The 10,960-nt window shown below is 50.9% G+C and overlaps 2 protein-coding genes across 3 annotated transcripts in view; both read left to right on the top strand.

The window, feature by feature from the left end:
- Positions 1-138: 138 nt before the first annotated feature.
- Positions 139-2,312, top strand: PCLAF (PCNA clamp associated factor). The gene is made up of 4 exons (XM_040077145.1): positions 139-205; positions 345-422; positions 680-821; positions 1,888-2,312. The coding sequence occupies exons 1-4, from the start codon at positions 160-162 to the stop codon at positions 1,949-1,951; spliced, it is 330 nt and encodes a 109-aa protein (XP_039933079.1). The 5' UTR covers positions 139-159; the 3' UTR covers positions 1,952-2,312.
- Positions 2,313-8,416: 6,104 nt separating this feature from the next.
- Positions 8,417-10,960, top strand: part of CSNK1G1 (casein kinase 1 gamma 1) — a 101,698-nt gene continuing 99,154 nt past the window's right edge. For both annotated transcript variants that reach the window (XM_040077089.2, XM_040077088.2), the window contains exon 1: positions 8,417-8,505. The gene's annotated coding sequence lies outside the window, so the exon portion shown is untranslated. The remainder of the gene's footprint in view (positions 8,506-10,960) is intronic.

Here is a 10,960-nt window from a genome sequence, read left to right as displayed (position 1 = left end):
AACACCTGCCAGCGCCTCACTCCCCTCACATCGGGAATTTCTGCCCCATATCCCGCCGGGGCCGCGGAGAGCGGGAAGGGGAGCGGAAGGAGGGCGGCCCCGCGCTGCATTGGCGGGCTGTGGCGCGGCCGGGGCGGGGCCGGGCAGTGCCGGCCCGGGATGGCGCGGACCAAGGTGGATCAGCGCGGACGGGCCTTTCGCAAGGGTGCGGAGAGCGGGAATGGGAGAGTGGCGTGGAGTGGGACGGGAACGGGACGGGACGGGGCGGGCAGGGCTGAGCCGGGTTCCGAGTGCCGCCGCTGACCGCACGCTGTCTGTCCCTTGTCTGTCCCTTGTCTCGGCAGTGTTGGTGGCCCGCGCTCCGCGGAAGGCGCTGGGCTCCAGCAGCATCAACGCGCGGCCGCCGCTGCCCAGCAGGAGAGGTGAGCGCCGGGGGCTCGGCCCCTTCTCCTCCCTTCCGTCCCTCGCTTTTTCCTTTCCCTCCTCTTTCCTTCTCTCCATCACTACATTTCTTTCTTTCTTCTTTGCTTCCCTCCCTTCCTCTCTCTTTCTTCCTCCTCCTATCTCTCCTTCCTTCCTCCCTCCTTCATTTCATTCCTTTCTTTTCCTCTCTGCCTCTCTTCTTTTTCCTCCTTCCTTCCCTCCTCCCTCCCCAGGACCGACATCTCACCCCCCGCAGGTGACAGGCGGCCCGTGGGGCTGAACCGGGTCTGTGTGAGGCCGGTGCCCGCCTGGCAAAGGGGCATCAGCGACTTCCTGAAGCTCCCATCCAAGGAGAACCGGGCACCCGACGGAGAGATGCCTGGCACCAGCAGCCTGGAGTGAGTGTTGGGGCAAGGGGAGGCATAAGCTGGAGGAAGCAAGCTGTGATTATTTTTTCTCCGTGTCTCTGTGAAACTCCAGTTCATTTTTGAAGGGGCAAGTGACTGCTGACAAGTTGACAGTGTGTTTCCTGAGCTCTGTATCCTTATGGAAATTATGTTTCTCAGCAAAGTTTTCAGGGGCCTCGATGAGGTTTGTGAAAATGGGTGGAGTAACTGGTGGTAGTTGAGGCAAGTTCTCACAGCTCAGACATAACTTTGCCAGCAGAGCAAAGCTTTGGAAAAAGCTTAGGAGTGCACTAACAACTTCCATGTGCCAGGAGTTGAATGGCTTTTCCAAACTGAGAGATTAACCTGAGTAGTCTGCACTACTGACTAAAAAGGCAGCAGTGTAAAATATTGTCTTACAGAAACTCTGTTTTCCACAGAGAATTCTGGGCTAAACCTCCATTTTTCCACCAAATGTAGGTATTCCCAAGCTGCCAGGGGAAGCCTATAAGAATCAGCCCCAAACTGTCCTGCAGGACAAGCAGACAGAGGCTTTTGAGTGCATCTCACCTGTTGGTGAAACAGAAAATATTTGCTGTAGCACAGGAAAACTTTCTGCCCTTTAATTTGGAGTTTGTTGGGCCGAATAAGAACAAGGTGGTGAGAAGAGAACACAGAGTTTCCCCATCCAAAACAATTTGCAGCTTCCCAGTGTGTTCTGTAAGAAGCAAGAACTGTAATCACTGAACTGCACAAGCTTTCTGTTCCATAAGTTAGTCAGGTGGAAACTCAGGTGTGAGATGGGAGTTATACAGCTTCCAAAGAAAAGTGTGGAACCTGAGTGTGGTCCTTGGGGTCCAGGACATGCAGGGATTTCTGGGTGTGGAATGTTACCTTTCCAGTTTGGAAGGAATGGCTCTACAGCTGCATCTAGCCCCTGTCAGTCCTGGTGCCTCAAGGTGTTGTCTGAGGCTAGCTAAGTCATTTTGGGTCCCATGGGCTTTGGGAAAAGGTCTTTGTTAGCCTTTCAAACCAGAGCTGGTTTCTGCTAATGCCTCTGAAATTATGCTCCTTACAGAGCTCAGCCCCTGCCACTGGATCCTGCTGAAGATGGAGAGTGCTTGGAGGAAGAGCAGATGTGATCTGACCTCGATTTTCATGTTAAAATGCTCCTCCTACTCGAGCTGGGTTTTGTACATTTGTATAGGTTTTTTACAATTTTTTATGGTTTCCTTTCAGCTTTTGTACAAAACTAAAAGTCTGAGAGATGGCATGAGCACTGGAGAAATTAATTATTTTTTACTGTTTGGCATTTAATGTTCATTGAAAAGCACTAGTTTAACTTTTATCTTGGTTTGCCTGAGTTCCTCCTGCATGTTGGGCAGCTTTTCTCTTTCATCTTCTGACTGCCTCATGCTTGTCCAAGACTTGCATGATCGTGGTTGTTCTGTTTCTGAAAAGCAGATCTTCATTGTTTTAATAAACTGAAGCCTTCTGAGCACACACCTGTGTTGTGTCTTTATTGTAGTAAAAGCTGCTAATGAGGATTTCTTTGTCCAAAGATGGGAAATGGCATTTGGAAAGACACTGGAGAGGTGGGTGGGTAGCTGAAACTTGCTCTGATTAGAGGTGAAGTTTAATGAAAATAAACTGGCTGTTCTAAAGAATCAGAACTCTGAAAGGTGGGGGACCAATAAATGGCTAAAATATGACTGTTATAATGTTGCCACATAACTTTTGGGGTAATTCTCAGGGAAAAAAAGCAAGTGGAGCCTTGTGGTAGGTCTTAATGTCAGGAGTTCTGCTTCTGCTCTCCCTCAGAATCTCCCTGAAATATCAGAGTATTGTTAAGCAGATGAAAAGGGGAATTTAGGTGGAGATTAAATTTTAAAATTTAGCACCTCAGGAGAGTTCAGTGGCAGCTCTCGTAGGTCAGCCTGGTGGGGAAAGTGGTGAATGCTGCAAAAACCTCTTCCTAAAAAGTCTATTGATAAAAAGGAGAGTTGTTACAGAAAAGCAGTTCCAGTTTGAATGAGAAGTAGCAATTGATTTCTCTTTAATAGATTTTTTTTTAAAGTTTATGTAAATTAAGGGGAAAAATCTGAACAAGCCACAGACTTCTTTGCCCTGACACCACACAAAACATCATCACAGCGACAAGTTCCATGGTGGCAGCTTTCCTGTCCCTTTGACCTGCCAAACCAGCATATCCTCTGTTCCATTTATGCCCTAAAAATGCCTGGGGGACAGCAAACACCTCCGGGCTCTGATCAGATCTGCTCATCGCCTGCATCCCCTCAGCTGTTATCCATGAGGGCTGTGCAGCTGCCAGGTGGGAAGGGGGAAGGATGAGGAGCTGCTCATAAAGGAGCAATGGCTCATGGAGACCTGAATCACAGATCCCAGAAGGGTTTGTGTTGGAAGGGACCTCAAAGCTCATCCCATTCCATCCCCTGCCATGGGCAGGGACACCTTTCACTAGCCCAGGTTGCTCCAAGCCCTGTCCAACCTGGCCTGGAACATTTCCAGTGATCCAGAGGCAGCCACAGCTGCTCTGGGAAACCTGTGCCAGGGCCTGCCCACCCACACAGGGAAAAATTCCTTCCCAGTATCCCATCTAACCCTCCCCTCTGGCAGTGGGAAGCCATTCCCCCTTGTCCTGGCACTCCAGGCCTTTGTAAATAGTCTTTCTACATATTTCTTGCCGGCTCCTTCAGGCAATGCAAGGCCACAGTTAGGTCACCCTGAAGCTTCTCCTCTCCAGGCTGAACAATCCCAATTCTCCCAGCCTTTCCTCCCAGCAGAGCTGCTCCATTCTCTGAACATTTTGGTGCCTCACTCCAACAGCTCCTTGTCCTTCCTGTGCTGGATTGCTCTCACACACCGTTAAACAGATAAAATCTGATGGAGCTGGAACACACAAGGCTGTGGAGGGATGTGAGGGGCACAGAAGGAGCTTGGGATCAAATATGTGTCTCTGTGGCACACACCCACCCTGCTGGGAAACCTCAGAAAAGAGCAACTCGGTATTAAGGAGCAGCTAAACTGCTTTTGCCCCTAATAAACAAATATGTTCCCTCTTCACAGATAAAATCCAAACGTTTACATCAGGAGCTGCAGTCTTAAAGCTGAGCTTTCAGTAGGAACAAAAAGCAGGAGAAGGTGTTGACTCGGCTGTTTTCCTGCCCCAGTGGGAATAGGGGAGGATGACCTTCAACCCACACTCCTTGGGGCTGGAGCTGATTTAGCTCCAGCTGTGCCCCTGCTGCTAATCTTCGAGTTTATACAGAAGCAGGAATAGCACCCAGCTCTTCTGAAAATGAGGGAAAAAATCAGAAAGGGAGAGAGGGCTAAAGCTCAGGAGCTGCAGACAACTCAAAATAAAATTTATAGAAGACCAGACTTGTAGGAGGTTTTCACGTCCAAAAGCTTTCCTGGTTTTGTTTGTTTGTTTGTTTGTTTGTTTGTTTGTTTGTTTCAGTTTTGTTTGTTTGTTTGTTTGTTTTTGTTTATTTTTCCCCCCCAGCTATTGTTGTTCCAATAAAATTCTCCTTAAAATGGCACAGTGTGGGTCTTAGAATGCTGAGAGAGCTGCACCTATGCTGACACCTGTGCCGAGGGATTTCCCTCAGTCTCAAGAAGTGCCTCAGTCCAATGATATAATTGATAGTGAAGTTTAAGGTGGTAAAGAGGGGTTGTGCACAGTGTTGAAAATTAATTTATGGATAAATTGGCTGTATCACTGGACTGGGTGTGATGTTACAGCACCTAACAGCTTTTCCTTGTGAAAGGGGATTCCTACAGTCTCAGGGCAAGAGGTGTGGTCCAGAGAACCTCCTAAAGGGAACAATCAGCTGGAAATCCAGTCGGCATTACTTTTATCTCTTCAGAGTAGTTTTCACTTCTGAGGTAATTTCTTGTAATTTTAAGGGAGTATTCTACAATGATGATACTTTGGTTAAATCCATAAGAACGTTGCAATGCATTGACAGCCCCTTCCAGGGCCTAAAGGGGCTCCAAGAGAGCTGCAGAGGGACTGGGGACAAGGACCCGGAGGGACAGGATTGGGGGAATGGCTTCCCACTGCCAGAGGGCAGATTTAGATGGGATATTGGGAAGAAATTCTTCCCTGTGAGGGTGATGAGGCCCTGGCAGAGGCTGCCCAGAGAAGCTGTGGCTGCCTCATCCTTGCAAGCATGCAAGGCCAAGTTTGATAGGGCTTAGAGCACCCAGGGATAGTGGAAAGTGTTCCTGCTCATGGCAGGGGGTGGATTGAGAGGAATTTCGAGATGTTTTCCAACCCAATCCAGCCTGTGATTCCAACACTTCTAAACACCAGTACCCCAGGCTGACCATAGATGTCAGCAGCATCTTCGGCTACAAACGCCGGGCTGTGCCAGGGACCAGACAAGGAGCCTCCTGCCTTGGACCAGCTTATTCAGGAAACGTGAAGGGAATATATAAATCTATGGATGAGAGACTGGAATTGCTCATTTCCTGAGTCCCTGTTATCTTGCCAGGTAAGGAAATGGCTTCAACAAAATCACCCACCGTGTCACGGGCTGAATCCCCATGGCTGCCTCAAACCCAGCGCTGCTGGAGGGTCAGGGACGGGCAGTGAGGGCAACCCACTCCCCCCAGCAGATTTTATTTCCATCCCAACACGTGGAGTTTTCGTCCAGTAGTCCAAATTATTTATCTGACCCCTGACCTTGAGAACATCACAGCCTTAGCGCACTAGTGAGCAATAAACTGTTCTCAGCTGAGCCTGCTATCCACGCCTGAAAGTCCAAGAGCTCCTTTTGACCCAGGCTGGGGCACCCACACTTTTCCCCAGGGGATGCTGGAGGTACCTGCATCACAAATGAGAGCTCAGGGGCTCACTGCTGGCACAACAGGGCATGTGTTTCGGCAGGAGCTGGAAAGTGTGCAAACAAAGTGTTCAGGAGAGGAGATGGAAGAGTTTAGGAAATAAGAATTTTTCTGAGGGCTTAATATATTGAATTTTAAATCTTATGAGGCAAAATGATCTTTGTTTGGACAAGAGAGAGCGATGGAACAGATGCCATCCTATCTCATCCCCATAGCCTAAGGCTTTTCCCTCTTCTTATAGGAATAATTACAAATTCCTGCTGTTCCAGATCACTTTTGAGCTTTTCCTAGCAGACCCCTTGTCCCCTAATGTCCGAAACAGGACAGACGGCACACTTCTGTTGGATTTAGCTGGAAGGAGGGATGTCCTGCTGCTGTCCCGCAGCCAGGGCTGCACAGGGGGGCAGCTGCTCGGCGGGGACAGCAGATGTCTGGGCCATGGGGACACAGACGGAGGGGAGGGGAACAGGGCCGTCAGCTGTCGGGCTGCTGACCTCTTACCCCGCCATGGGAAATCCAGTGCCAAATCCCAGGGACCTCATCCCCGGATGAGGGGGGTTCATAGGTTTTTTCCTGATTTTCAAGGCTTTTTTTTTTTTTTTTTTTTTTTAAATCTCTTACCAGACCATGTCCAATTTCTAGCCATGATTGTTGATTCCCCAGTCTTTGGAGTGCAGCCTCCTGCTGTGGACCGTGGTTCGGAGTTCAGGTATTGTCTGTTTATGTTAAGGGAGATACACTCGACTCCTAGAGCACTACTAATTCTGGTAAATTCCAAACCTGTTCATGGATATTCCTGCTCTGGACTGAGTGGTTACTGGGCTGTTTCTACGGGAAGAGACAAGGGTGAGACCTTGGTACCTTCTTGCTCTGAGTAGCTGCTCCTCTGCTCTCACCTCTCTGCCAAAACCTGCACTTTTAAGCTTTGGGTTTTTTCCCCCTTTGGACATTACTCAGAAGGATCCGAGGTCTGTGTCTGCAGGGTCCCCCCTGCCCAGGCTGGCGTGTCGGGGTGGTGCCTCCCTGTGCCTGATCCTCAACAGGAGCTTCATTGTCCTCCCCTCTTCTCCGGACAAAGGGGGATTGTCCTGCCCACCAGCTCCAGCCGCCCTGCGGCCATCAGCCGCTTCATCCCGGCCGGAGATGCAAGAAAAAAAGCAGGACGTTTCCTTTCTCTTCATAATAAGGCGTTTGGGAATCGGGCTGCAATCTCACCTGTCTGGGCTCAGGATGAGGAGGCAAGGAACCTTCTCACCCACCCCAAATGTTTTTGGGTCAGCTTTGTCCCCCCCTCTTTATTCAACACACAGGCTGGTGTTCAGACAAACTCCCAAGGGATTATCACAGGGCTAATGAGAATCCACACATTTAATAGGACTTAGCAGAAGAACTGCTCAGACTGAAATTGATAAATAATTTTTCAGAATTGAGACGCTCCTCGGGAGTGCCCAGATAGTACAGAGCAGAAAAAAGTGGGGGCCAAATAACAAAAATGCCTCTCAGTTTTATCAAAGATATTGTCAATATTATTATATCTACATTACTATTATTTTCCCCAGATAATAGCACAAAGAATAAGCAGAATAAACTCATTGTGGGGCAGAGGCTCAGGGTAGGGTTTGACAGGATGCTGCCAGGACAGGCTTTTCAGGTGGCTGGGTTGGAACACTCTCCTTTTGATATTGACAACTTAAAAGGTTTAATAAGAAATATTAAGCCTTTGTTAAACTTATACTGAGTCAGCCAAGTGCATATAGCTCTTAAAAGAGAAGGGAAAAACCTAAAGGGAAATGTCCATTTTTATTAGAACTGGGCTTTGTTTTCAAGTTAACTACGGCATCAGGGAAAAATTTCCAAGCTCGGCCTCAGGATTACAAGGTAGTAGGGGAAATAAATAATTTTAATGCCTAAATTCTGAATCTCAACATATTTTCCGAATAAACCGGTGGTTCATCCTTGGTGGGGCCCATATGCTGGCAAGCTGTTATGTGTGTGGCTGGATAATGGGATTGTCCCCATGCTGGAAGCCTGCATGCCAGGGAGGAAGGTTTTTTAACCACTTTCAAGGAATGAGCAACCTGGTTGGGTAGAAAGTGTCCCTGCCCATGGCAGGGAGGGAACGAGACAGTCTTTACGGTCCCTTCCAACCCAAAGCAGTCTGTGATTTTATGAACATGTCAGTTTAAAACATCCATCTGGAAAATGCCAAGTTCTTCACCAGAATCAGCCTGGGGGCATCCAGGTGACAACCCTAGTGGGTTTCTGCTCCACTTCCATAGAATCAAGGAATGGTTTGGGTTGGAAAGGACCACCCCAGTGGGCGCTGAACTCGGGAGGATGCTGAGCCCCAATGGGGTGCTGAGCTGAGCCCCAGAGGATGCAGAGCCCCACTGAGTGCTGAGCCCGGAGGCTGCTGAGTCCCAACGGAGCGCCAAGCTGAGCCCCGGCGGGTGCAGAGCCGCGGTGGATACTGCACCCCGGCGGGTGCTGAGCCGCAGCGGGGCGCTGAGCCCGGCTGATGCTGAGTCCCGCCGGCAGCGGAGCCTCCGCGGCCGCAGCCCCGCCGCCCTTCCCGCCCTCCGCTTCCTCCTGGCAACGCCACGCGGTTTCCAGGGCCCGCGGTGCCCCGGAAGCGGCGCGGGCGCGGCGCGGCCATAGGGCGGAGCCGCGCGGGGCGGTGCCGGCGCCGAGCGCTGCCGGGTCGGGCCGTGCCCGTCGAGTGCCGTGAGGGAGGAGCTGCGGCGGGCGCGGGGAGAGCAGCGGCGGCTCCGGCCCGGCCCAGCCCGGCCCGGCCCGCCCGGGGAGCGCAGCGCCGGCGGAGCAGGTACGGCCGCGGGGCGCGGGCGGGGGCGGTTCTCGCGGCCCGCCCGCGGCGGAGGCTCCGCCGGGCTCGGCGCTCCAGCGCTCCCGGTGCGGCGGGAAGGGCTCCGGCCGAGCGGGCGGAGGAGCCGCCGTGGGGCGGCCCGAGGGAACCCGCGGGGCGGCGGCGGCGGCCGCCGGGGGTCGCAGCTCCCCCCGGGGTGTGGGCGAGGGGGAGCGGGGAGGGTTCGCCGTGCTGGGCTGGTGCTGCCCGGCGGGGCGGAACGGCGGGATTTGAGTCGGGGGAACGCGGCAGCCCGAGCTGAGGGGCTGTCCCGGGACTGCGGGGCAGGGATCCGCCGGGGAAGGAATTGGAGGTGCCTTGGGAGCTGCTGAACCCGGGGGTGTTCCCAGTCTAAGGAAGCGAAGTGCTCTGTGTAACTGGAGGTGTATCAGCAACTTAATTGTGTGAATAAGTTGTTTATCCCCCCCTACGTCTAGGAAGTATTTCCATATGCTGTTTGGCACAGTGTGGAGCTCTAAGGGTTGGGGTTTGTTGTCTTATCCAAATCGTGCAGTCCGGATGGTTTGGGTTGGAAGGATCTTAAAGGTCATCTCATTCCACTCCCTGCCGTGGGCAGGGACACCTTTCACTAGACCTTGCTGCTCCAAACCACGTCCAAGCTGGCCTTGGACACTTCCAGGGATGGGGCAGCCTCAACTGCCTCAGGAGGGTGACATCGTCCCTTCCAAATGCTTCACTGCTACCAACAGTCCCCTTTAGCCTTTCTCGACAGTGGCTTCTCTCTTTGTGGAAAGTCTTCTGAGCAGAGTCCAAGCTCCATTGAGCTGCCTCCCATGCCTGACTTTGTGTGACATTTTCTACCTACCTCATTTTCGGTTTCTGGGCTCACTGTGACCTGCCACGAAGTGTCCCACTGTCCTACTGCCACTAAAGTCCCACTGTCACGGGTGTGACATCAGGCTTGACTTTTGTTTTTTACTGGTGACCTAATGCCTGTCAGCTTGTGCAAGCTCTCCCCAAGTTCTTCAGGACCTGCTTTTCCTTTCTCTCAGCTTCCCAGCTGCTGGCTGTGATTTACTCTGATAAACGATCTCTGCCTCCCTGGTTCAGTGCTGTGTTGGTAACTTGGTCTCTGTTGGGAGAGGATGGTGGGTGAACTGGGAATCATGAGCTTTGTTCCTGTTGAGAAGCTCTTATCAAATATTAGTAGCATTTTCCCACAGATACATTCCAAAAAAAACAAAGAGTGCCTTTGAGTTACAAGTTTGCAGAGATTCAGGCTGCAAAATTCCTCAATGCTTGCCAGTGGTTCAAGTTTTGGAATTGCCACCTGGGTGGTGAAGTGTTACTGATGAGAAAATTTGGGTTTCATGACGTTGCTGTTTCAGAGAGGTGCACACGCTGGTTATTTCCATGTGACACTGGGCTCACACTGGAGCCCTTGGCGTCAGGGACGAGCTGGAGGTGCTGCCAATGATAAATATCAGCAGGAGTTCTTGTTCAGGGAAGGTGACCGCTGGCAAGGTGTGACCAGATAAGAAAAGAATTTAAATATCATGGTGTGTAATAAAAAAAAATCATTATTAGTAAAAAAACCATGCGGATGTACTTAAGAAAGAGTGGAGGACAGAAGTGAGAGCTGCCAGGGAAATCTCAGTTTCCATGTTGAAGTTCTGGCTGCCGGTGTAGCGGCACCCCGGCACCGCTGATATTCCAGCCTTTTGGCAAAGATCTTGCCGACTCCAGTGAAATTTTAGACTATTGGCTTGATAAAATCAGGGCTTTATGCTCACACCCTGCATAAGCACCTAAGCTTTTCTCAGATACAAGTGGTTCTTTAAACAGTTCCTGTCCTGAAATTGCTTTTTCTGGACTCGGCTGGTGCCTTTTTTATTCTTTAAGAGCTGTTGGGTGGTGAGGAAGAGGAATCTAATCTCTCTGCTTTCCTCTGCAAGTCTATAACTGTGTGTTTTCAACTGCTGGCCAAAAGTCCTCACAAGTTTGGGCTCCTTGTTGTGTTTTGTGTAAGTTCTGTCTTCCGGACATGAGGGCTGGAAACTCGCACCAGATTCTCACAATAAATTTATCTGTGACTGATACATACCTGCCTATGTTTGTGCCAGAGTTGCTTCCTATAAATCAGCTCTTCTCTCCATCAATGCTTTCGGAAAGCTTGGCCCGACTGTTGGCTCCTTATTTGCAAACCACACAGTCGCTCTTTTCCATGTTCTCTGTCGCTCTCTTCCCTGCATGTGTTTGCTCAGAGCTAATCCCTGAGGGGAGCAGGGCACAGAATGGCAGGGGAGGGCTCTCTGGGATGCTGTGCCGTGCCGTGGAGGATTCCTTTGTGCTGGTATCCTTCATGTCTGAGGCAGGTTGGTGGCTCACGGGTCACGGCACCAAGCTAAAATCCTGTCTCTCTTTATTTTTCCTCGGATTAAAGAGCTTTCCTGTT

This window comes from Hirundo rustica, chromosome 13, assembly GCF_015227805.2.
Source record: "Hirundo rustica isolate bHirRus1 chromosome 13, bHirRus1.pri.v3, whole genome shotgun sequence".
Taxonomy (NCBI): domain Eukaryota; kingdom Metazoa; phylum Chordata; class Aves; order Passeriformes; family Hirundinidae; genus Hirundo; species Hirundo rustica.
Note: the sequence above shows the minus strand (reverse complement) of the source record. Positions and strands in the feature narration are given on the sequence as shown.

Coding starts and splice junctions, on each gene's coding strand:
- PCLAF (XM_040077145.1), top strand. CDS start 160: ATGGCGCGGACCAAGGTGGATCAGCGCGGACGGGCCTTTCGCAAGG. Junction 206..344: donor CGGACGGGCCTTTCGCAAGG/GTGCGGAGAGCG, acceptor TTGTCTCGGCAG/TGTTGGTGGCCCGCGCTCCG. Junction 822..1,887: donor CCTGGCACCAGCAGCCTGGA/GTGAGTGTTGGG, acceptor TGCTCCTTACAG/AGCTCAGCCCCTGCCACTGG.